The following is a 27559-nucleotide window of genomic DNA, read 5'->3' as shown; positions in this document are numbered from 1 at the left end:
AATAGTGCGTTTGACGTGTGTTCCTACGTTGACTGTTTTCGTCGTGCCTCTAGTTGTTATCAGATTAGATAAATTGTGAGGTTACGGTAAATGTTAAATTCGTAGAAAATTGATGTGACAGTCGTTGTCAATAACTACGCAGTTTAATATTCAGTCAGAGATTCGAGAATGTTAATTTTTTCTGCAAAATAATAACAGTAAGTTTGTAATGGTTATAAAATTACATTTTTACATAGATTATTTGATATTGGTTTGGCGAATTCTGAATTATTGAACACGTGGAATTCTGTTGTAATATTCATCAAATATATATCTTATTTAAGCTTATGCATTATGTCTCATTGTAGAAAGTAGGAATAAACTGTGTTTGGAGTGGTTCCTACTAAAAGTCCATAGGTATTTTAACTAGATTGAAAGTATACACCTGCGATTGGGCTTTCGTACTGTGTTCAGGAGTCCGCACCTTGATTTCATTCTCCCATTCCTCCTTAAGTCCTTCACATCTATTGCTTTGAACACCTTCCTCCGAGACAATTCCACTCCCATCCTGACCTCATCAGGAATGAGTATCTCTCTGTTTATGTTCGCCTCCACTCCCTCAGTATCTTCCACTCATGGTCTCCCCTCTGTGCCCAGCCCCCCTCTTCCTAGATCACCTTGAACAGTCTCACTAGCTTTCTCCGAATGCCTCCTACTCTGTAGTGTCGCCAAACCCAGCTACTTGATCATCACTGTGTCTCCACCCATCGCTCTGCCCTGCACAGTACCGTCTCCAGCGCTCTTATTTCCGCCACCAGATATGGGTCCCAATACATCATGTTAACTCCAACATCGACACCTCCAACGCGAAGTATGCCTTTTATTGTTTTTGTACATGATTTCCATTGTAATTTTTTTTATGTGTTTTGTGTGATCTATACATTGTGTTTGAAATGATGACTTCCTTGCATTTTATTTTTAAAGTATTTAGTACATACTAGCCATAATTTAATCTTAGTTGAATGCTGTCTGTTGTCTCCCCTCCACACAATTGTACTTTCTGGAGACCCATTCACTGTCATGTCAATGGCTAATGTAGTAGTGCTAAAACATTTGTTCACTGCGGAGGCCTGACTTAACCTAGAAAATAGCACATGCACAGTAAGTGGTTTACATGGTATGCATTGGCACTCGTTACAGTTTAACAATCAAAAGTAGGACAGAAAGTGGCCATGTGCTGGCTTAGACTTGTTGCCTTGAATGACAACACTGTGGCAGTGTGTGTCTCAAACTGTATTGTCATAGCCAGTGTGGGTCTTGTGGTCCAATTGCCAAAACTAGGCATAAAACCAAGGACCCGCGAAAATTTGGAAATTTGGAATTTCTTATCTCCGCCGCTTTTAATGAAAAGAGGAAGTTGAAGAGCATCTACTAAAGGTATTTTCGGATTTTTAACATTTTTTGTTTCGCAAATACCGCTCAACTACATATGATGAAATTTAAAAATTCGATATCTCCTAAAGTATTTGGAATTTCTTACCTCTGCCGCTTTTAATGAAAAGAGGAAGTTAAAGAGCATAGAATAAAAGTATTTTCAGATTTTTAACATTTTTTTTCGCAAATACAGCCCAACTACATATTTACCAAAGTTACAGTTTGCAAAATGTAGTCCTATCTCTTTTTATGAAATAGAGAGAATCATGTGTGACGGTGATTAAATGAGGGATGCTGATTAACATAGAGGTAGTTTAACAATCTATATTACTAATGAAAGGGAGAGTTTATCTGTCTGTAGTTTGCTTAAGCTAAGACAGCAAGGCCTGTAGCCATGAAATTGTGCATCCCTGATCATCTAGAAAGGCTTCATTTGTACCTCAAAGAAATATTTTTCAAAATTTGTATTTTTTTTTTAAATTTAATTTTTTGTAGCTAATTTGGACCACGTGTCCTAGATGATCTCTTTGGCAACGGCTGTAGCATTGTTAATGATGCTTTATTTATCTCCTTTCAACGACTAGGTATGTTTCCATAAAAAAACCAAAAACTAATTTTAAAAAAAATGTCATTTAGACAGTGTTTTTTCTTAAGCGATGACATATAAGGAAAATGTAGAATGAAATGGGTTGTGAACGTGCCCCTGATATGAGGCCACAAACATGCACGTGTTGTGTTGTCGTGTTGGCAGATGATGCTCGGGAAGGCTTGCCATGCGTAGGAATCACTGCATCGGCTTCATCTTCCTGTCTCTGACCGTGTGGAGCGTCGTGACGTACTTCCTCTTCCTGCAGCGCCCCCTGGGCACCAGGTTCTCCGAGGTGAGTGCCCCGCCTGCCGTGCTTCGTCCCGTCTCGCTGCTCGCGTCTCTAACGGCCGATGGAGCAGCCGTCGAGGGAATCAAAGTTCAACTTTTAGTTGCAAGAAAAGGAAATTCAGTTTTTATTCAGGAAACGTAGAAAAATCAGGTTGCGGTTGCTGGCAAGAGTAACAACGTAGAGTTGCATTATAGAAGAAAAGATCGCCACATTGAGTTATCGATTGTATAGATGGCAGCACCAAATAAAAACTAGTTTTACCACAGACATGGATTACAGTGAAGGAAAACAACCCATATGGCAAGTCGCATGCTGCAAGGAAGTGATATATCATGCAGTTGAGGTAAGTCTAACGACGCAGTTAAAGAGTTATCATCTAGACTGGAGAGGCGTTACAATGAATTGGTAGGGAAAATGAGAGTCATCCTAGAATTAACCACCACGCTACCTTTCTTTCTTGAGAAATCTGTGAACCAAACCTGGGGAATCTTTGCGGAAGGCCAGTGATGTCGTCTCGGTTGGGAAACTGGGGATACCCAAATAGAAACCTTTTAGTAGGGGCAGGTATTTTTCACGAATAAATCTGAATGCTCATTAGACTGCATAGTTATGCTCGTGCTAGCGATTTCCTTTTCATTGGCGGCCGTCTGCTAGAGAAGACATTGCTCTATTTGGCCGGGCTGTCAGGACTTGTTTGTTTTAGCTCAGAATGGCTGGTTATTCAAATGCCAATAAGTAGACATGTAGGTACCTGAAAGAAACACAACCAGTCACGAAACATGTACGACGCTACAGTGTTTCAAAGTACAGCTGGTTTCAAAATCTGTTCGCGAAAAATATATGACCCTATCAATTAGCGATGTCTGGTTGTCTCGCACCTGTAAAAACTTTGGTTTGACTTAGCCGGGAATTGAACCCGGATCACCGATGTGGGAGGCCAGTGTGCTGACCGCATGCAGCTGGGACGCAGTTAGTGTTGAAATACTTGCCTTCATGCGTGGGTGCGACAACAGTTGATGCTTTCCTTTAATTGGGTGTGCAGACTCCTTTCCTGTTCCTGTGGAGAGAGATGACGCAGTCGTAAGACTATCACCTCGCATTCCAGAGGACTCTGGTTCAAGTCGGATCACCCTAATTTTGGCTTTCCATTGTTTTCCATAAGCACCCCAGGAAAATTCGGGTTTGGTTCCTTACATGACCACTAGATTCCTTCTTAGAAAGTTGTTGGTCTGTCTTGTAACATGCTGTTATGAGTCGTTGAGCCTGTTTAGTCATGTTGATTCCATTTGCAGTTCCCTGGCTAGGACAACAAGATATTCATGCAAATGTTGAATACCTGTGTTGTCTATCGTTACAATGAAAGAATACTGAAGTGTTGAGTGATAAGAATTTGTGGGGCTACATAATTTTTAGAAACATTTTTTACAGCTTTGTTTTGACCATTTAGAAACATGAGTTATTTATTTTTCACAGTTTTAGTCAGTATACAGGATATAAGAAATTTTCTTCTGTGTGAAAATGTCTGAAATGTCATTTATGACATTTACTGGTAGTTGCTATCCATTGAGACCAACTAGCGGTATATTACCTGATCGTAAGCTTGTTGCTGATAACTGATAAGATAAAGTTTTGCTATGTGTGATTTATGTGGCTCTGTGTGTCCTTAGCAAGGGTACTGTTGTTATTATTCTGCTTGTAATATTAGCTTAATAAATAAAAAGTGAACACGTTTTACCATTTATACTTCTTAAAATGTAGTTCTTACATCACGGATAGTTCTGAGAGTGCTAACAACCATGACTTAAAAATGGTGCTGAAATATCATGTTTGTGTTCACTGAAATAACTCATCCAGTCCAGCTTCAGAACATAGCCTTGCACAGTAGCTGGGGAAATATTGTCACATGACCTCATTCCCCATTTAGTGTGTATTAGATCCAGTAAATTAGAGAATATTTAGTACAGTGTATTCCAAAATATTCCCATTTATTCTTTTAGTAACTGTTTAACTTAAAATTCCCCCCTTCCCCCCTTGTTTTATTGTTTTACCATGACCCAATTTGCCAAGTGGGGTATGTTGCTACGTTAAACACTGGCCGGTACTTTGGAGCAAGCAGTTGCTGGTGTGACCACGACTTAGCCATCGGTCCTTAGAAGCCATAACGTTTTGTGAGGCCAAGCAACCAAGCATGCATTATCTTAAGGTTAAATACGGGGACAAGAGACAATCCGGGGGTTCCCCGTGCATGGTTTCCTGATAGTACGTTGCACGGTTGGCTGATTCAAACCGCAATGGTTTAAACCATGTTTTAAAGTTGGTAAAAAAAAAAAAACTAAAGGGTTTTTAAACATCTTTTTAAATAGAATATCTTAGTTTTAAAATGAAAGATCTAATTCTAATCTAACAACAGCAAAAATTTGCTCATTTATGTTTCTTGTGGTTCACAGAAACAAAATAATTATATAATAATCAAGATCTTATCATTTGAATTATCTGAATAAGATCTTGTTTTTTGACGTGACAACGTCTAATAAATCGATGAACACCGGCTGCACGCATGAAAAAGTGTCCCGTAACGCACATTGTCCCATTACACTGTGTCCCGTAATGCTCATTGTACGCTTGCACCGCATCTATCTCTCTTCCACTCAATTGGAACAACCATCGATTTGACTTTTTCGAGGCACATTAACCTTGAAACACTCCCATTCGTTTCCTACATTTCCTATCATCGTCCTATCCTTAACAGAATAACACAGATTGGAAGAAGTTAAATAGCAAACATGCATAAAAGTTATAGTTAAAAATAATCTCTTCGTTAAAGTAATAAACGCATTTGAATTAATGAGTGCAAGTAAAAGTAAATTTATCAATTGAATTGTAGATTTCATTTCAACTCCTTCTTTGTATCCATACAAAATATAGATAATTCGATAAAAATGATTCAATTTATATTCATAAAAGTATGCAATCATTTCATCAGTGTTTTGTTACGACGTTGTAAACTATCGTCCGCAAACCAACTTTACAGACAATTATTTTTTTTGTTCCGACCGTGGTCCGTGCTGGGAGGCTGAGGGGTGTGTGGTGTGGCAGAGGGAGGCGGCCGTGCAGCAGCGCCTGAAGGAGCTGGAGCAGGGCGTGAGGCAGCAGTCGGCAGACAGCGAGCAGCTCGTCAGGCAGCTGCAGCGCACCGTCCACCAGCGGCAGCGTGAGTCGCACCCTCCCCCCTCTCCCGGTCCATTCCCCGACAGACACGCGGCAAACCTCGTCGGTTATTTTGGTCGCGAGGTAAATTGTGAACGTGCACGCCTGTCCGTTGCTTTGACGATCGAATCACGGGAAACTTCGTTGATTATTTTGGTCGCGAGGTAAATTGCGAACGTGCACGCCTGTCCGTTGCTTTGACGATTGAATCGCAGGAAACTTCGTTGATTATTTTGGTCGCGAGGTAAATTGCGAACGTGCACGCCTGTCCGTTGCTTTGACGATCGAATCGCGGGAAACTTCGTTGATTATTTTGGTCGCCAGGTAAATTGCGAACGTGCACGCCTATCCGTTGCTTTGACGATCGGATCACAGTTGTTTGATGGGAAAGAAGTCACTTTTGAGCGTGATTCTGGTCTCGTGAGATATGGAGTTACCGAGGGACTATTCATACCACGGCTTGTTTGCAAACAGATTAAAAGATTGTAGCAGTTGTTGAAATGTCACGTCACAGTTCGGGTTTTGACTTTTTGACACTAAAAAATTCTGTACTTATTTTGTCATCAGAAATTTTGGTTGTCTGATGAAGGTGTAGCTTTTTCCCTTCATGTATTTATGCCAGTTGTGAGCACTAGGAGTTTTAAGATGAAGTAAGTGTTCTTGAAGCACAGCATGCGTGTGTGCGTGTGTGTGTGCACAGAGCTGGCTGTGGCGGATGCTGTGAAGAGACGCGTGGAAGATGCAGAGGCGGACCAGCTCACGGATGAGGAGAAGTTGCAGCAGGAGAAGGTACGCCTCTCGGGACTGTTGTTTGTGTACCTCTGTGTCGCACGAAGGATAGCTGGCATCGTGCGCTTCATAAACATGTTTGAAGGCCTTTACAATGATTGTGTGTGCGATAATCGCTTATGTGATGAAGGCTTTATGTGCCATTGAAAGAAACAAGAATTTTATGGTTTTATTATTAGAGTCAATTTCGTTTTTTAAAAGAGGAGATTTCGGTTTTATTGTTTTTATTTTTTGTGTACTCTTGTTTATTCATTAAGATAGCACTTTTTTCAACAAATACGACTCTTAAATGTTAAATGACGTGAACTTCATCAAAACAGTGTCATTTTGACTAATACATGATGCACTTTACAATATAATAATTTGTAACAAGCATGTCGAACAACTGGGAACAATAAAAATAAATCAGTAAGTACAGTAGACTCCCGATTATCCAGAGTAATGTATGGAGAGGAGTCTACAGATAGCAAAAAATCATGTTCAAGCAAAGTTTAATAAAAAAACCTTGACATTTTTTTCCTCCCGACTAGCTAGATAAAGACTGTAACAGATGCCCCTGAAGTAACGCCCTAACTCGTTCCAGTAAAACAGAGTGCTAATCAAAACAGCGCTCGTCAAATGCAATTTTTTTCAAAAGAGAGGAATTTAATCAAAATAATTCATTTTCCAATCAGGTATGTGTGCTTGCTGACTACCATTTTAATCAAGACACTTCTCCTGTTAAAATTATGATACAGTACTAATATAAGGATGTCTAAATACATTAGATGTACTAGTGATGGCCCGATATCCAAAAACCCGATACCGATACCGATTCCGATATTTCCAAATTTACCGATCCGATAACCGATACCCGATATTCCGATATTCTGATAATAGGCCTATCTCATTTCTAACACTGATTCTATAAAATTGTGGTTCTGGAGTATTGTTAGAGACAATAATGAAAAATGTTAAATATTAATAAAACATACATATGTGAATGTATATTATTTTTATTAATTGTAAAATATAGTAAATTCACATTAAATGAAAGCTAATAATGAATTTATCATAATGGCCTACAAATAAGCTCTCTAAATTCAAGGTCTTAAAAATTTAAATTGTTTTTCAAGGCCAGATAAAGCAATATTCTGGTGTAGGTATTACCTAAAGTATGCAAAAAACATATTGTAACTACAAGGAAACAAATTTCAGATTTTTGTGGAGAAATGTTGAGAAATATTGTAGCTGTCCGGTATTAGTCTCTAGTGTATTTGCTTATAATTTATGAATTACAAGCCACTGCATGTACTGAGTCCAGTGTCTCAACAGTAATCTACGAAAAATACCGTCCGAAAAACGGGAAGCCCACAACTCACATAGTTTCGGTTCCCTGCAAGAATTTCCTAAGATTTCCGAAGTTTATTAACGCCACTTCAGCCGCTAAATCATAAGTTCAAGCATGTTGTGACTAACCTAACCTAACACTTCGATTTTTTTTTAATTTCAATTTTTGAGAGAAATCCGAAGTTGCACGAACGCGGTAGGGAACCTAAACTACGTGAGTTGTAGGCTACCGCCGAAAAACATCAAACTTTTGTACCATTTGTAAAATTTCATCATGGTAAACGACATGCTAGAAAGGAAGGTCTTCAAGTAGTAAATTTTGTGACCATTGTTCAAGTGTATCACTCCATTTATTGGTGCGAAAACACGTTAAAAATACGTGAAAAGTAATTTCAATACAACTTTGAAACGTACTGCAGAGTTTATAAAACCACACATCTTTATTTATGTTGTTTTCAATGCACTCAATATAGCCAACATAATACTTTTGCTGCAACTTGCCCTACGTAAACACGTTTCATATTTTAGCTTTTGTAAAAACTTACGTAATGTTTTTGTATAGAACAGCAGTTGGCGACCATGAAACGACACGGCAAGAAAATGTCTGTTATATCAAGCAGAAACTTTATTCTTCTTCATGTTTACTTACGGCTACACCACTTATTAAATTAAATATCGTAATTATTTTCGTTTATGTTTTCAATTTATGTACACATAGTGAACTTCGAAAATTCATCAAGCGAAAACATTTTGCGAATATCTGAAACGAATAAATATGCACTAATGACTGGGATTTGTGTACACATGGAAGAATTGTACCGTCGGGATGCATTGCAGTATCAGAAAGAAGAAATAGGCTTGAAATCTTTAAATTGTTTCTTTGTAAAATATGCTTGGAATTACTAGGTAATATGGTGACGTGAAGAAAGATAAATTACGCCCGCGAAAAATAAGCTTGGAATTACGGTTAAGGTTATGTGAGAAGTATTATTGGCGAGAGCAAACATCGGTTATCAAAATATCGCAAGTATTTACCGATGTCCGATATTGAAAAATGTGCCGATATTACCGATCTCCGATATCGGATATCGAATATCGGGCCATCACTAAGATGTACATTTAAATAAATATTAAATAACATTTTGAGATTAAACCACCTAAAATTAAAATTAATAATTCACGCACTGCATTTTTTATGTTATAGGGCTTGGTCATAACATTCCTATGTAGGTGATAACAACAGTCATGAATTACAAAATAATAATTTTTTTTATAGGGGAGATATGTTTCTGTTGTATGAAGATTTTAAAAACCATAAACCTAACATTTTCTATTAGAAAGATTATTTAACCCGTTAACATTATTCCTGAGTCTGTTATGTACTAGATAGGTTTCTGCCATGATTTGCAACTAGCGCATCCTAGTAGGCGTGAGGTAAACTAGCCCTGAAAGCCTCTGGCCTACACTCCAGAGCTACTGCTGACATACGGGATGGAATATAAACGTTGACTGAATCTCGGGCGTCATCGAAAATAAATATGCAATGAAGGGTGGAAATAGCTGTTGAGGAAAGAGCAAAATATTGTTTGATGTTGCATCACATTACTAAATCATTGCATTGAATTTGCCATTGTGCGCGCACAGAAATAAAAAGTCATAAATTATTTTTGTTTTCATGGTTTATGGAAATCTGGCACGGTTAACCTGTAAACCAGATAACCCGCACCCAGATAATACTACTGTATGTGTGTGTTTGAAAAATGTACCAACATTGTAATATAAAAATTAGTTATTAATTACAGTTGCAATATCAAAAAGAGCAAAAAAAAAAAATTCCAGTCTATTTAATACATACATTTTGGTACAAACTCCATGCTAAATAATTTACATTCATTGAATTTGATATATTAAAGTATTATGTCTTTGTTGTTTTTTTTTTATTGAGTTTTGATTAAATGTACTGATTAATTTCAAGATTTTTGCTTGCATTTCAGTGATTTATGGTGCATTGACACATGCTTTTCGCTGTTGTTTTGGTTTTTATCGCAATTCACCATGTAAACTTTCCCCCTAGCCACTGAGTTATGTTTGCTATACAGTGTAGGAAAGGAAGAATCGTGCGATGAAATGGGACAATCTTTGACTCGAGAGACAGTAAAATAAGTTCCAAAATTGTAAATAAAAAAAAATATGTTTGGTTTTTTGGGTTTGTTTTCCCGTCTCGGGTGAGCTGGATACCCGCGTGGCGGCGGACGGAGGTAGTGACGGCGGGCGGTTGCGCAGGTGAGGCAGCTGCGCGCGCGCGCGGGGCAGCGGCTGGCGGGGGGAGCGCCCGTGCTCGCCGTGCTGGTGTTTGCCTGCAACCGGGTGACGGTCAGCAAGTGCCTGGACCAGCTGCTGCGCTACCGGCCGTCGGCGCAGCAGTTCCCGATCGTCGTGAGCCAGGACTGCGCGCACCAGCCGACGGCCGGCGCCATCGCCGCCTACGGGGACAGGGTGTTCCACATTCAGGTGGGCGCTGGTCCCCGCTGCTGTACACTTCTGTGCAAACAGTCGCACAAGTAGTTTTATAATAGGCCTTGTTGGGAGAATTAGCACTTTTGAACATTTCTGAATAAAATTTTTTCAAATGTCGCACCATGGTAACAACTGCAGTTGGTAGTATCTTTTTGAAATCTACCTAAAAAAAAGAAAGAAATAAATTTTCCCATATACTTATTAGACACATTTTTGTTAAAACTTTATGCTGAGTATATTACATTCATTGAGTTTAATCTATAAATTGTACTTATTTGTGAATTGAGTTAAGTTTTGATTAAAAATGGTGATTTATTTCATGGCAGTAGTTGCGTTTTGGTGTATTATGTTGTGTTTAATTACATTTTTGTGTTATACATACGTATGGTGTATTGAAATGCTTTTTGGTGTTGTTTCGGTTTTATTGCAATTAACCATATATGTAATCTTTTCCCAGCTATCAAGCACATTGGTGTTACATTCTCCTGTAAAATTAATGTTTTGTACTGTTGTGTTTTTTTTTTTGGCTAATTGTTAGCTACTAGTGGTCATTGTAAATGTACTTTTTATGCTTTACCATGTAAGCTTTTCTGGCATTTGTAAGATTATGTACTTTTTTGAAAGTCAAAAAATAATTTTTAGTTAGGTAGCTTGTTTCTCATTGTTCAGTTTTAGTTAGTGACATTTTTCAAACTGGTTAACGCACATTTCTGGTCCATAGGGTTTGTCCATTCAGTTGTTTTGAGTCTTGTTTGGATGTTTTGTCGTTCCCTTGATAGATTTGAATCCAGTATCTCTCAGTTGGTTTGTGTTGGCATAGTACAAGGTACCAGCAGTGTATTTATTACATTGTACTGCTGGTACTTGCAGTAAGCAATAGTGCTGTACAAATTACCTGTATCTGTTGGTATTTTTGTAAGAAAAAGTTTAATTTTTTTTTTTTTTTAAATTTACATAAATATGTTAAATAACTGGGGGGGAAATGACCCTAATTTCAGCCAAAAAAAAAACACCACTTTCAATGAAAAATAAAACTACTTTAAGACATAAAATAAAAACATAAATGCATGTCTCTATCTAGTTAGTTATTAAGTTCATTTAGCAGAGTTGATTAACAGTAAGCTGGTGTAAATATCTTATGTGGGATGTGAAATCAGGAATAAAAATAATTGTTATGAGAGAGTCTTACAAATTTTTGAAACATCTTTTGTGGCAGTAGGGCTTATTTGCTTATATCTGTCGACAGCAACCAGACCAGAGTGAGATTGTGGTTCTCCCGAAGGAGAAGAAATTCAAGGGTTACTACAAGATCTCTCGTCACTATGGCTGGGCGCTCAACCAGACTTTCTTCAACTTCAACTTCGACACAGTCATCATTGTTGAAGGTAGGAGTGTCACTTCTCCAAACACACCTTAACAGTCGGAATTCAAGCTCATGCAAATTTTGATGTATTATAAACTGGTGAACACAAGGCATAAACTCTAGATAATAATTATATAATAATTTAATAATTTCAGATTTTCATCAGAAATAATTCTTTTAAATAAACGCAACTACTTATAAACAATTGTTTACGGTTAGGAACAAAGTTGATAACTCTTCCCATGTTCCAATACAATATTTGGAAATTCAGTGCTGCCAACTGTCTTTCCTAAATATTTGAGATGGTAAAACAAATGTTGCCGAACATGCACGACTACGCCGTATTTATAGGATTTGGTACATTAATTTAAAACTTCTTTTAATGGTGAGACCGTAATCCACTGTTTATTTATGTAAAAATCCCAGTATACAACTTTATTTTAATGCATTATTTTTTATTTATTAAAGTTTTATAGGGGAGTGATAGCAAAATGAACTTAATTTCTGTGTCGTCACTAAAGTTTGTATTCATGGGTTCACCGTGGCAAGTGGCACAAAAAAAGTTAGTGGTGCACCGATGCGGATACCGATGAATCGTAATCGGCGATTATGGGTACTTACCGATTAATCGTAATCGGCGATTATCTTAACGATTACTTTGCCGATTATTTACGTCCCGGCGTAATTAAGTAGGTTTTTACCGTGTAATATTTTGTTACACATTTTAGGATGAAATACGGTAATATTTGTATATATTACAAAATTCATCTAACTCCGTCATATCATAATTACAGATATTTCGTTAAGTTTAATAAATCTCATTGCGTCGAACAATAAAAAAGACGTTTTTCCTACACGTTTATTTACGTTTCGCCTTTTTTTTAGTGGCCTTGTACATTACCTATAGCCAGAGACGTAAAATATATGGCGCGCAATCAAAATACCACAAACAGTTGCAGTGGATTCTATGACAATCGATCTTTTCGAGTCATAGTAGCGGTTCAAAATCGTGGTCCCGATACCTTCTAGTTTTTATCACTGCGTTTTACAAACTCGTTATGGGCGTCTTTGGTAACATTATCCGTTTGTTATTTGTATGACGTGAAGAGTGAAAAAGTATTTATAATTTTATATATTCAGTCAACATAAATAAAATCACATGTGCTAGTATCGGTTTTTAGTCATTTTTATATAATTATAGTGAGATGGCGAGTAGGGAGAAAAAAAGTGAAGTGTGGAAACATTTTTCTATAAACTCAAGTGAACAAAATAAAGCGGCATGTTTACATTGTCAAACGGTAATTTCTTGATGCAACCTTATGTGATAGTCAATAATAATGCTAGTTTTCCGCAACAAAAACTTACCCATTGTAAATTACAATTATTAGACTGTAGTTCAAGTTGTTTACAATAACAAATACAAATAGAAGTTACATAATTTAATTTACACTTTGCAATGACTTAATAGTGTATTTTATATATTTTTATACTGTTATTATAACTGTATTCTCGATTTTACCTAATCTTGTTATTAAATTCACATGGGAATAAAAAATTTTGTGTGCATTATTACACTTAAAAAAATTTCTTCATTATAATCGGTAACTGAATCGGTATCTGCCGATTATTGCTCTCTAGGGATGGGATTTTCGAATCTTGGATTCGTCGAATATACCGAATCCTATGGATTCGAGGATTCGTAGGATCCGAGGTGGGATTCGAGGTGGGATTCGAGGTGGGTTTTTAAGAGTTTTAGGTAGTAATTGAAAATTGTAGTGCTGGGCGAAGTTTGAAAATTTCGAACCGAACCGAACCCTTACGTTCGGTTCAGTTCGAAACCTCTTAAAATATATTCGAAAAACCGAATGTTCGTTTAAAAAAAATTACGTTTTTCTAATTTTCTAACCCCCATTTCAGACCATTCACAAAACAGCTCAACAAAATTCTATTACTTGTAATATTCCGACTTTTATCGCATAATCGTCGCCTCAACAGTTTCAAGCGCAGACAAAATAAAAATAAAAATTATTAATCGTCGCATAACTCGCATAGCATTTTTTCATATAGACGCGCTTTGTTTTTGGTTTACTTTAGAGAATTTTGTATGCATTTGTCGTACTACGTAATATAAACTATCGTACAAATGCCAAAGGTATTGTATATTATACCTATAACTATAGTGCACGTACGAGAAGTGTTGTAAAATCACCAAAGATTGCGTACCCCATGCGTTAAACTAAAGCGCATGTACGAGAACTCTCGTATTTCGGCAAAACTAACGTGATCAAGTTAACACAAGACAAATGCGGTAGGAAATGATTACGTAAATTACATGTTTTAAATTACTGGGATGTATTTATTTTCTTTGGCCTTTTTGGTTATAACAGTCAGGTAATGAAAGTATTATTTTAATCTTGTGTATTAAAAGTACTGGTCCAGTAAATTTTGCAGTATGGTACTAAATTGACTAGCGTAGTCGCGGCAGCCATCATTATTTCTCGTGTTTTCTTTTTTCCGACGCAAATTTCTATAACCACACTTTTTACGTTACGTTTACAATATTATTGTTCTTGAGGTGATTTGCGATGAGAAGGCTAACGTCGTTTAAGTTTTCCAAATGGAGAAAAGATAATAACGACCCGGATGACCCAGAACCACCCCAAAAAAAAATGTCTAAAGTTTCTTCTGACGAGCAGCATTCTTCCAAGAAAACAGCAACTGCAGTCAGCAGGTTTTGTAATGTAGATAGGTAACCTAATTCACATTCGCCTTTTTGTTGATGTCCTATTAAAAAGTTTTATTTATTAAAAATGTTAGGTTATGTCTACCACAAAAATATGTAGATAGGTAACTTAATTCACATTCGCCTTTTTTTTGATGTCGTATTAAAAAGTTTTACTTATTAAAAATGTTAGGTTATGTCTACCACGTAAATATGTTATGTGACCTTATGCTGAATGTTCGTCATCTTTATAATATTTTTTTTAAATGAAGGTTAGTGTACACTGAAAAAGGAAGATAGTCTTTTTGAAATTTAGATGTAACTTCATGAATTAAAAGTTGGTATATATATAAGCTAAGCTATATAATGTTTTAATTTTACATATGGCTGGAGAACCTTTCTTTCTCACCACTCAGTTAAAGACCAAAATGCTGGTCATTGGTTCATTTTAATTCAAAACACTTATTTCTGTATGAGGTTCGGTTCGGCTCGGTTCGAAACCAGAGAACTGAGGTTCGTCCAGCTCTAGAAAATTGTATACCTAAACTATATTATAAAGGTAATGGAAATAGCACAAACATAAGATAAACTACGCTGCATTTTGTCAATTAGTATAACTACTTGATCATTTCCAACCTTCAATAATATAACATTGCAGAAAAAATGTAAATTTTTTTAAATGGTGTCTGTTATACAAACATATTTTATTGAAAACATAGGAAGGATTAATTTAACAGAGAATTGGACAGATGCAAACTTACGTGTGTGGTTTTTGAGGTTATTTGTCTCTATTTTATATCAGGTGTATACACTATGCACTTATTTTATAATTTTATAAATACACATGTGATTTTTTTTAATAACATGTGGTGAAGTTTAGTGTGGGACTGGGATTCGAGATTCGATGACAAACACTGAGGATTCGAACAAGGATTCGGATTCGACCAAAATGTGGATTCGTCCCATCCCTATTGCTCTCATAATCGGTAATCGAATCGGTAATCGGTAAAGTCATATCGGTGCACCACTAAAAAAAGTTGTTTACAAACACAAAGGAAAACTAAGCTGCCGTGATCGCAAGCACACGCAGTAACGTATATAATAAATATACCTTTTTAAAAATTTGTTTGCCTTTTTACTTTATTCATTTAAAAAAAAATGTCAAATTTATTGTGTTTATGCTCATTATTTAAGGCTTTGCGTTGAAATTAATTTATCATCAAAAACTCATTTCCACATTTTTTGTGATTGTTTTAAAAAATTCTTTCCTTGGCGGAAATTGCCTACTCTATACTGTAAATGTTTTCTCTAAAATGTCAAGTATTGAGGACAAATATTTAAGACTAAATAGTAATATGTTTGTCTGGTTTTTATATATATACTTATATAAATAATCATAAAAATTAGCATAGTCACAAAACAAAATAATATTCCAAATCAAATGGTTTAATTAATAAATACCATTGCGTCTAATTACTCGAACGAAAAAGTGTAAGTGTTGTGTTAAGCCATGTAATGAAATGCAGGTACGGTACGACACATGTTAAGTTGATTCAAACCTTCTGAGATATGTCTGCTTGGGTACGGCTGTCACAACACAGTCTCTTATGACCAGTTACACGAGAGGTGAAGCGGTGTTTTGTTCGTCCACCTGGAGTGTTGTGCTAGGCTGCCCGACCAGCGTGTAGGAGTTGCGTGTTGCCAGGGATGAACACAGAACCAGACTCTCCTTTGAGCTGGCTTGCGACACTATGCTATCTTTCCCCTGTCATTGTGGCGTTGAGTTAATATCTTTACAACCAGCAAATCATACTTACAACTTTTTTGACGTGATGTCTTATAAATCTATGAACGCCGGCTGCATGCATGACTCATTGCTCATTTTCACGTTCCGCCTGAGCCGAGCGTGCAAGAACCTGCCAACCACAGTGCGAGAAAATCTTCTATACTATCAAACAAGTTAAGGTGAGCTTTTTAAATGCAGCAATTTAAAAAAAATTGTTTTATTCGTCCAGTTTCGTCATTTCAAGTTAACAATTTATTGTACATTGACTTGATTTCAGTTTATTTCTATAGCTAATTGTTCGTGAATATATTTAAAAAAATTATTTAAATTAAATTTGTGAAAAGTGTAAATAATTTTTGAAAATTTTCATCAATGTTTTCTTATGACGTTATCACGTAAAATTACCGTCCGTAAACCGACTTTACAGACAATAGTTTAATGACCAGTTTGTAAGTGATGATTTGACACGACTCCTGTGGCGTGCTGGAGAGACCTGCAGGGAGCAGAGCCGTGCCGTGGCGTGTTGCAGACGACCTGGACGTGTCGCCCGACCTGTTCGAGTACTTCCTGGGCACGTACGCGCTGCTGCAGCGCGACCCCACGCTGTGGTGCGTGTCGGCGTGGAACGACAACGGCAAGGTGGGGCTGGTGGACGAGGGCGCGCCGGAGATGCTGCACCGCACGGACTTCTTCCCCGGCCTGGGCTGGATGCTGCGCCGCGCCGTGTGGGAGGAGCTGGCGCCCAAGTGGCCGGCCGCGTGAGTGCATGTTCGCCAGTCACGTGGCTAGAGACAAGACTTTACCTAACAAAATTTTTTTTTTTCTGCATAATTGTCGCACCCGTACTTTTCAAACTTGATTTTAGAATAAAATGTGCGATGATTATACGAGAAAACACGTATATAGAAGTACACCTGGCTAACATGATAGCCATTTATAATGTATCTGTTTTTGTCATGCTGGGTCATCAGCGAATTTTTACATAGCTTTACTTTGATAAAATTTGTTATCATTACTATTGATAGTTATAAGTGCATTCGTAAATATAAAGAAGTGATAATTGTATATTTTAAATTATCAAACATAATTTTTGGCCTGGGAAAATAAAATAATTGTTTTTATATACTTTATGGTGTAAATAGCTAATATCCAAAAGTTCTTCACCAATTGCTTTGAAATTTTGACACAATGTTGCATTAGTATATATGCGTGTTTTTATGTAAAAAAAAAACATAAAAAGTAATAAAAAATGAGTACAAGTAATAGATGTAAAACTTCTTTTACGATTCAAACCGCGACTCGTAAGTACTTTATATCTCTGTGGTGTCAGAAACATTTCAAAACAATGTTTCACGAAAATTTTGGATTAATATTCGGCCTTGAAATTATAATTGAAATTTTATTTTCGTCGCAACCAAAGAAGTTTCACTTGAAAAAATTGTGAAATGGAACATATTATAAATGTGTGTTTTTTCTTTCCCGTTTGACCAGACTGAGCCACAGCAACGCGTGGCCGGTACAGCTAGTAAAATAATAAAACTAGAGTACCAGACTATTAGCCGCACGAGTATCCACATGTTGCGACTGTCCCAGCGCACACGCCCGCACGCTGTAGTGACGTGGCATGGGGGCAGCCACTGCCTGTGTCAGTGGAGCGGTGGTCTGGTGGCTAGGGTGGCGACACTGCTGCGCAGGTACTGGGACGACTGGATCCGACAGCCGGAGCAGCGGCGCGGCCGAGCGTGCATCCGGCCCGAGCTGTCGCGCACACGCACCTTCGGCAAGGTCGGCGTCAGCAAGTGAGTCGCTCCGCCTCTACCTCCCCCCCTCCACCTCGCTCGCGGTCCCGTGTCCCGTGCTCGATGTATCACCAGGGAAAAGGTTGTGTGTTGGATTGCGATGAAACCTGAATGAAATCGATAAGCATGTCGAAAAACTTCATCACTGAAATGCAAGTTAATGAGCCATGTAGCACCGAAGAGCACATTATATCATGGAATTAAGTAGCATTCAACCAACACTTAATTCTAATCATAAAAAAAATCTTTTAATGTTTGTAATCCAAGGAACATCATTTCTGGACAAAAAACTGTACCATGGTGCATGGTTTCCGGAAAATTAATTTAATTTTTTTTTCTGTACATCTCTTATTGAATCACTTAGAAACCACAGATGCTAGCTAATTTATTTTTATTCTGAATGTGCCTGTTTCAATTCAATTTATTATTAATTATTTTAATGTAAAAATTCACCAGGTAAATTTTACCAATATTTTGTTGAAGTAAGTATTAAAACAGCTTTTATACAAATAAAAACAGTAACACAGAAATCTAGTGTTTTGAAAACGAAATTGGACTAAAAATAAAACCATAAAATCTTTTCTTTATCTATTACCTATCTAAGTAGTGGTTACAGTGCATTGTTATTTCAGAAAACTAGTTACTTCCAGCTATGTGTATGTACATAAGTTTGTCATGCATTAAACATAGTAGTTAAGGTACTAGTCGGTCTACCTGGAGACCCAGCCATCTGCTAGGATAGGTTCTTACATGTTATAATGTGCAATACAGCCATTTTTCACTATGTTGTTCATTGCAAAGTGAAGACACTGTCTTTAACCCTTTCAATGTATTCGTTCATTGAAGTGGACACACTATATATCAATGATACATGGAATTTATCAAATCTTGAGTGCAAGGGTTAAGGTGTATTCTTGTGACATTTTACTTTGTGGCTATGAAATAAATCAATTTTATTAATTATTATAAAATATTTGTACATAAATATTAGCATTATAGCATAAGATTATTACCACACACAAAAAAAATAGTGATTATATATTTTTTATGAATTGACAAAGTGTGGCTGGAAGGGTTAAAAGAAAAAACTTAGTATTGTTTTTACAGTTGCGATTGTGAGTTACGACTTGGAAACACAAACTTGCAATACCACTTCAGGTTTTTCTCTCAGCCATGATCTTCTTTTCTTTGCATTGCACAGAGTTAATGTAAAAATAGCCTATCCCTACGAACACTGTGTCTCCAGGGAGACAGACCTACAGGCGGTGGGAGTCCCGTGTGTCCGTGTTGCGCGGAGGAAGACACATCTCTGTCTCCGACTGGCTAGCGCAGCTTTTACGAGATTACTGTGGAAGTAGATGTGTGGTGATAGCGTTTTAACCATGTATTTTCATTGCTACTGGCTAAAAAAAGAGTTTTGTCTTTCAGGTTTTTATAGTTAATCTTATTTTTTCCTCGATAGAGACAAGATTTTATGTTTTTATTTTCAGGCCAATTTTGTTTTTAAAACAGATTTCTATGTTATATGTTTAATTTTTTTTTAAATCTGTTTATTAAAAAGGATAGAATATTACTAAAAAATAAGACATTTAATTGTTCCACGATACTAATTTCTCCAGAACAGTGTCATTTTGACTGATATATAATGCACTTTTACAATATAATGATTTGTAATAAAGTTAACTATTTGGAACAACTGAAAAAAATCTCTTATATATATATATATAACTAGTAACTGTTATTAGATACTCATTTTTACATTACGACGTTAATACATTTATATATATATATATATATATATATATATATATATATATATATATATATATATATATATATTTAAATGTATTAACGTCGTAATGTAAAAATGAGTATCTAATAACAGTTACTAGATTAAAAGAAGTAAACTTTTACAATTATTTGCATAAAATGTGATAACAAATTTCATGCTAAATAAGTTACTTTCATTACATTATTTATTTAAAAGTTTAGGTATTTGTCATTATAGTTAAGTTTTGATTGAAAATGCTTATTAGTTTAATGATTTTAATTGTGTTTTGACATGCTTTTTGGTGTTATTTTGATTTTAATGCAATTTACCGTATAATATTCTTATCGATAGTACGTAACAAACTTTAGAAAACCATATAAGTACTATTTTAAATTTTTCTGAACATGTTAAAAAATTAAGACAGAATGGGATATTTCAGAAATACTTTGTCATAGTTGCAAAGATCCATTAATCATGCAGCACGTGAACTGATGGTTCCCACTAACTCTTAAGGAATCTGCTCCATGGTTGTCGTAGTCAGTCGCAGTCTGGCTCTGTTCTGTGATTGCAGCGGCCACTTCTACGAGAAGCATCTCAAGTTCATCAAACTCAATGAGAAATTTGTGCCTTTTACGCAGATGAACCTGACTTATTTACTGAAGGTGAGTTTCCTTAGTTGGAGTGTGTGTGGTGACTGCGTGACCTCAAGAGTTACAAATAGTCGCTGCAGTTTCAGCCCTTGGTGTCAGGTAGAGGGTACAAGTTTAACTTTGTCGTTATTCTTGCCCCACGTAGTAACAATATTGTCATTGTGTAATTACAATTTCACATTAAACTACAAATACGTACTGATTTGAAGTATTACCAGTAGTTAAATACCTGTAAAATTAGGTGTTATTTCTTTAGAAAATATAAGTTATTTTTCTCAAAGGTGGGTGTTATTTTCCTCTGAAAATTTTTTTTTTTTAAGGAGCTTATGTGAACGCAGGGAGTACCATTCGTGCATGCCCATTTCTGTGGCGTTGCTCCGTCATGTACGCGCAGTCGCTTCGCGCAATGTGAGGTTTGCCAGCTGTGGGATGAGTGGGAGTCACATGTTATGGACATGCCTCGTGTGTGTGTGTGTGTGTGTGTGTGGCTACTATGCAGTTAGCGTTTGATAGTGGGTAAAAAAAAAAAACCGTCATGAGATACTCCTATGTACAGTGTGTGCTTTTGTGCCACTTTTTTTTCTGCTAGTTGGGCTTAAAAAATGAAATGCTGACTAATTCGACTCAAAGATTCTCGAGTTAGTGCACGACTAGGCGTGGAAATGCGCTGCCTGCGGTGGTGATCGGTGGTGCCGCCGGCAGGACAACTACGACCAGCAGTTCGTGAAGTGGGTGTACGAGAGCCCCGTGGTGACGTACCAGGAGCTGAAGAGTGGCTCCGTGGCCCACGAGGGTCCCGTGCGCATCCCCTACCACACCAACGACATGTACAAGCGCACCGCCAAGATGCTGGGGCTCATGGACGACTTCCGGGTAGGTCTTCCGGCGGTCGCTCACGCCCGCCCACGTTAGCCAACCAGTTCATCCACGTAGATTTGGCGTCATTACATAGAGAATTTTTTGTTTTCGAGTTGAAAATAGTTTGAATCAAGATACATGTTTTAGAGACCTGCGAAATTTCGCGGTTTCGACGGCCTTCAGGATGGACTGCACGTACCCCTGTACACTCGGGCAAATAACGCAAGTTCATTGGCTGCCGACTTGCGAGTCGTCTCAGCTGGTTTGTCTGTGATTCGATCCTTCTTTGGTTGAGGGTTTATAACTGGTTGAGATTCGTCCAGATGAACAGTAAGCTAATAGCAAAATTATCTAAGAGGTATATGTGTTTGAATTCTAGCCTATCAATCACCGAATGAATCCGCGAATTTTGCAGGTCTCTATACATGTCATATTACTGAATTATTTTTTTATTGAATTTATACATTATTATTGAATATTTTTTGTTTGTTTGTTTGTTTATCTTGCAAAAACTACTGGACTGATTTTAATGAAACCTTTAAGTGTTTAAAAGTATATGACTGTAATTAAAAACTGGTATATATTTTATCTCACCAAGATGACAAGTGCCGGAGATATAACAATAAAATACATAATCTAATTTATTTATTCTATAAAATTAATAATTATTTCACGATTGATAACTTTTAAAAACTATATGATGTACTAATTAAAGAAAAACAAATTATTATGTGGTACACTACACTTAAGTAAATTATAAATAAAGCTGAGCGGGTTAGAGAATTTTGGTTTTGAAATATTTTGGGCGGGAAAAAAAAATTCCCATAGGAAACTGGATGGAATCGAGAATTATTTGAGTTGACAAATATCAATATGTATTTCCATGTTATTACAAGGGCAAAAATGTTCTTTGTCTTTTTTTTTTTTTTAAATTCTGTTTGCCCAAATCTAGTGATTAAACATTGATGAGGTGGGTACTGTTGAAGGCCTGCAAATTACTGAGGAATAAGCCCAACATTTTTAATTTTATGATAATCATGAAATTAAAACAAAAAGTCTAAATTGCAAAAAAGGGATTAAATGAGTTCAATTTTACATTTTTAACTCTAGTTAATCACTCTTTTTAGTTATTTACGATGACCACATACCCATTTGGCAATATTAAGAACATAAGAACACATTTACAACTTATATCCACTCAATTTTGGCATTTTTATTTGTGTTTCCTTTTGTTTATTTTGCCTGAGAGCTGCCAGTCACAATATGTATGATAGAAAAAGCAAGTAAACTACATGGTGGTAGATTTATTGTAGCTATTGATTTAAACTTTGTTTCAACTTCAGTTTTTACATTTTGTCAATGGTATAACAGCACCTGTCTTTTTTGTTGATGTAGTCCATAGTCGTAGCCAATTTTGTTAATTTTTGTTGGTTCCAGTATGTGATAACGAACCAAATTGTTTCTTAAGCATTTGGTATGTCTAATATTTGTTATTAAAAATATAGATGAGATCTATTATTTTGCGACAGTGGTGAAATTACTTTATTTGGTGTGTGTTTCAAATGCTTAGTAAAGAGCTTGTTTATGGTTGTGCCTGTGAATATTTATGAACTGCTGAAAATGGTGCGTTTTCAATCTCATGCATACAGTGAACGTAAAATTTGGGTTCGTTAATAAATGATTCAGGGGAGCCAATATTTGCCGGCACGTGCAGTGTGGCAAGCGACTGTGTTGCAGAGCGGGGTCCCGCGCACGGGCTACCGCGGGGTCGTCAGCTTCATGTACAAGGGCCGGCGAGTGTTCCTGGCACCCAATGCCAACTGGAAGGGCTACGACCCCGGCTGGAGCTAGCACTAGCCGCGCCCGCAGGCGTCGGTTCCACACTCGCAGCGCATCACCTTCTGCCAGCATCGTTTCCTCGGTCGCAGGATCGACACAAATCTTTATTTCCGTCTCTGATGAGAAGTGTGGCTGGGCTTCTGCAACTTGTTTTTCCCGGGCCGTACGCATTGTCGAACCGTGTAGAAGCTGTAGGCACCGTGTGGATTCTTTCCTTCGCGGCTTTGACATTTCTCGGTTGGCTTCTGAAGTGGGTACTCGCTCCTCGACGAGGCTTTTTGGCTCATGGTACTTTTCAGGAGCATTGTAATAGTAACGCTGTCACCTGTGCAGGCAAAAATTTAATTTTATAACTACGGAGCGGTGTGAGAAGCTTACTGTTTTGGGATTTCAAGAGATCACACAAAAAAAAAAATTGGAAACAGATAGCAAATAGATTGCATATTATAATGTGAATAAGTAAACGGAGGGCAAGCAAATAAACTCCTTTAATAATTATGCTAATGATTACTTAGTCAGAGGTGTTTCTGTGTCACTGAGGCGGGATGATAAGTGCGATGTTCACTGCTGCTTCTAGTGCGGTGTCGCCTCCAAGTACGTCTAAGACTGTCGTCGGACAAATATGAGATTTGAGCAGTGACTGTAACATTATACGACAAAGAAATAAAGATAAATGTGTAATGCAAGTCCCTACAGGCACTGCTTGGAGAGTATTTTTTTTTTGTGCTTTCCTGTGCAGAATACATTGCATAGTGTGCAATATGAACAACAACCTCAAAACACAAACACTATCACTGTTTTCCATTTCTTCCAGAGATATGCTCATAGTGTGTGTAGGCTTCAAATTTTTGAATTCTTCTGACACACCCAAGAATCCAACCGGAAAACATATTTGTTCCCACGTGATGTCCTGCCTGTGGACGAGTTGACATAGCCGTGGCCGAAGTGTAGAAGTCTGACGTGGACCGATGTGCCGGTCGCTTGTACCCCTTCCGAAGCCAGCCGTGGCATACAAGCATAGCTACCAGCTAGTCAGCTTCCACGATTTGACAAGAGTGCTACCTGCTCCATTTTTTTTATATGTATTTACTCATTCATGTGATATTTAAACTGTTGTTAAGTGCACACTTGGTTCTATTGCTCTGAATGTGGGTCACACTGACAAGTTGCTGTAGCTGCGTTGCTGGCTTTTTAGACACGCCGGTCTTGCAGTGTGCCGTTCTGGCCGAGATCGCGGTTTCAGGTAAATTACTGTGCGTGGAACGTAGGTATCGATTAGCTTTTCATGAAGGTGATCGGAGGTGGCGACTGATGATACGGCGTAGCGTACATTCCGAGCAGTAGCACTGAGATCTTTTGATATTTATGTTCGTGTGTGTTGTTCTTGTTTCAGTCGCACAGCTCTGTGTGCAAGGCCACTTGCATGTGTCCATTGGTTCGAACAGTTTGACCTCGCATCTTGTATTTTTGTGTTTGTGTATTTATTTATTGCTGAAATCTGCAGTTTCCATAGATTATTTGTTAGGGCTGAATTGCCAAAACTTTATTTACTGCCGTCAACTCGTCAGTTTCCTTCGTGGACAGTGTTGCGAGTGTCCTTGCATGTGTGAGGTCGACTCTTGCCGTTCTTGGTTTGTAAAGTGTTATTTCTTATTTGTGTTCCTTGAGTGTTACTAGGGATGGTGATGTATTGCGAATACTTCCAGCACCAAGATATAGATACTGTCTCATGGCTTTCATGATTAAATTACACTTTGTTCTAGCTAAGCAGGTTCGTATAGAATCATATCTGATGTGAAAGTAATGCTGCCATAAATTGGTTTACTTACGCAAATAAAGCAGAAAACTGGAACCCACTTTTCCACACTTGTCAAAGTGCCAAGAAGAAACCATGCGAAATGCAGATTGTGTAAGCTAGAAGCCCGAGAGAAGGGGCTGAACAGCAGGTTCTCCGAGACGGCTGTTTACGGAAGGGAATCTACGGATGTGTACGTAGCGTAGTGAATTGTTACCGGTGACATTTCTTACGTGATACATCATCATCCCAGTGTATTATGGGTACATGTCACAGCTTGTTGGCTAGCGAACTTACCTAAACTACACAGTTGCAAGATCTGGCACATGTACCACCTATCTTGCCTGTATTTTTCGATTTTGTTTAATTTTAATTCTTGGCATTTAAAAAATTAGACATTCAACATTCAAGTATGTTATGAATCTTGGCTCTGTGAAAGTGATATTTATTATATAGTCTTTGATTATTTCATGGAGTCAGTTGAGTAGTTTTAGCGATGTACGTACTACGGGTAGCAACTGCACTGCATCATGCGCTCCCACACTCCCGGATCAACAGTGATAGCTACAGATTTAGGAAGTGTTTTTTCCTCATCTGTTAAGTTATAAATTTGATAACTATAATTTAGATACATTACTTGCCATTTATGTACAGGCTATATTTCTTTTTATAGACTTATACAAATAGTAAAACATAACTTATAAGTTACAAGTTCTCAATCTAGAAAATTGCGTGAATCGAGGGAGGACAGGGCATATGACATTGGGAAGGGGAAGGGGGGGGGGGGAAATATGTCTTAATATTTATAAAAATCTGTTATTGTCACCATCAAAAGAAAATAATTTAAGAACAGACAACAGAGTGGTTGAAATGAAATCCTACGTACACTTCTGGGTAAGGATGGGAGTCAAATATAAAACTACATTATAATCTTCTAGGATTGAGTATCAAATTTTAAACCAATGTAATAAACCACATCAGACTTCTTCACGAATTTTCAAATCAATAATAAAAACACTTAAATTCACAAAAATAAAATTCAGTTTCAACAGTAGGGGGGGGGGGGGGGGGGGGGGCTTAGTACCACTTCATTCTGATGGATAAAATTTAGACCTTGTATGAAACCATCCACAGAAATTTAAACACAACTGATTACCAAAACATCCATGAAAATGGCACTCTGCTAATTTTCCCACAGAACCGTCTATAGCAGTTGCCATGGAAAACTTTCAAGGAAACTTCTTTACAAGTTTTTTGATTTGCCTCTGGAAATGTAGTTAAAATAATTTAATGATTAATTTATTTTTAAAATTATTAAAAATAAACAAGTATTTTCAAAAAATGTAAAGTTCTGCCTGTTTTTTTTTTGAGTACCAAGGTATTGGCCGATGTCTGACACCAATACCAGCATCGTCAGAACAGCCCTAAAATTGAAGTGAAGCAACAATAAAATACATCTGAGATGTTAGACATCAGCAACGTCTCTTAACAAAACAAATGCCTTGAGACGAAATACTGGACGAACAGCAGCACTGCTGCACATTTGACGAGGCAAAGAAAAAAGCCGGAAACAGACATGAAAAATTATTCAACTTTTCACGTTGTTTATAACTGACATGTGTACAGTCAGATAGCATTTAGTTGTGGATGCCATCCTTTCTCGTGCTCTCATGTAATAACAGTTACTAGTCCAGAGAAAACTACCTATCTTTGCATTACCATGTACCACTTTGTTGACATATTTTATTAGTTTTCACCCGCTTGAAAAGTGCTCTCCACTGTAAAGTACGGTAAAATGTAACATCTGCAAGATGCTCTGTTACATAATTTCCAAGTAAACCAAAAATTGTCTACATTTTAATAGCAAATTGTGTTAGAAGCTTGTGGATCATGTAATCAAAAGTAAATTAATCAAAGGTCCTTTATCAAAGACATGTTGTAATTTATTTTTGTGAGCACTTCTCTTCAAACTGCCACTTTTGTTGAACCTGTTTGCACAGAAAATGTAGGAATGCACTGCAGAGGGGCTTGCCCAGTTAGCATGTTCCGAGAATAGCTTGACATCATTCCTGTTCCTCTTGCTGGCATCTACAGTTCCTCCGAGTCCTTCGGGAAGAAAATGTATCAAGTAGGGAAAAAAAACTGGTTTTCTTGGTTAAATTCTGACCCAACTACTTAGTCCCAGGTAAACAAAGTACATAGTTTGTCTTTGAAAATGCATTTTATTCAAGCGCTAGAAATGTAAACTCTTGTAATCATTGACATTTCTGGTTCTAGCTTGATGCATTTAAGTATTATCTTTCTAGTTTGCTGAGCCCAAGTTCTGTACAAGGTTGTGTTCAAAATATTGTAACTGAATTATAGATAAGGACTTGCTTAGAGTGCAATCTTACTGGCATATTTATTTGATCAAGCATCAGATATGCATATTGCCAATTGTGTTTTAATTATTGTAAACACGGGAGATATGTGATACATTGTTTCAACTGTTAGCACGTCCAATTGCTGTTACTATTGCATGGCATTTAGTAGAATGTCACTTGTTAAAATACTGTTACTAAACACTACCTGTAAAAATCATTTATTGTACATAGAGCATTTATGAATTTTCAGACTAAGAAGTAAAGTCGAGAAAGGTTTGAGTGTGTTTGTCTGTACAGGGACCCTCCTAACACAACACACAAACTGTGAAATGTGACAAAATTGGTTGGTTTTTAACATTAGTGAATTTTCAACATTTTAAGGAAATATAAAATTTTGCACTTGTTTATTATGTTTTGATCACATGGCACACCAGAGATTTGTAACACTAAAGACTTAATTTTGATGCCAAAGTATTTTGA

General features: G+C 37.1%; 1 protein-coding gene across 2 annotated transcripts; it reads left to right on the top strand.

The window, feature by feature from the left end:
* Positions 1-27355, top strand: LOC134534349 (alpha-1,3-mannosyl-glycoprotein 2-beta-N-acetylglucosaminyltransferase). 2 transcript variants are annotated; one of them, XM_063372763.1, is made up of 11 exons: positions 1-197; positions 2165-2634; positions 5388-5502; positions 6199-6287; positions 9900-10127; positions 11380-11518; positions 16534-16762; positions 17699-17803; positions 20146-20236; positions 20927-21097; positions 22820-27355. In XM_063372763.1, exons 2-11 carry the CDS (start codon positions 2560-2562, stop codon positions 22931-22933), a joined length of 1356 nt encoding a protein of 451 aa, XP_063228833.1. In that variant the 5' UTR covers positions 1-197; positions 2165-2559; the 3' UTR covers positions 22934-27355. The 2 variants fall into 2 exon arrangements, with proteins under 2 accessions (XP_063228833.1, XP_063228832.1); XM_063372762.1 differs by having other exon boundaries at positions 2-197; positions 2165-2294.
* Positions 27356-27559: the final 204 nt, after the last annotated feature.

This window comes from Bacillus rossius, chromosome 7, assembly GCF_032445375.1.
Source record: "Bacillus rossius redtenbacheri isolate Brsri chromosome 7, Brsri_v3, whole genome shotgun sequence".
Lineage (NCBI taxonomy): Eukaryota > Metazoa > Arthropoda > Insecta > Phasmatodea > Bacillidae > Bacillus > Bacillus rossius.
The sequence above is the reverse complement of the archived record's forward strand: the minus strand, read 5'-3'. Positions and strand labels throughout refer to the sequence as shown.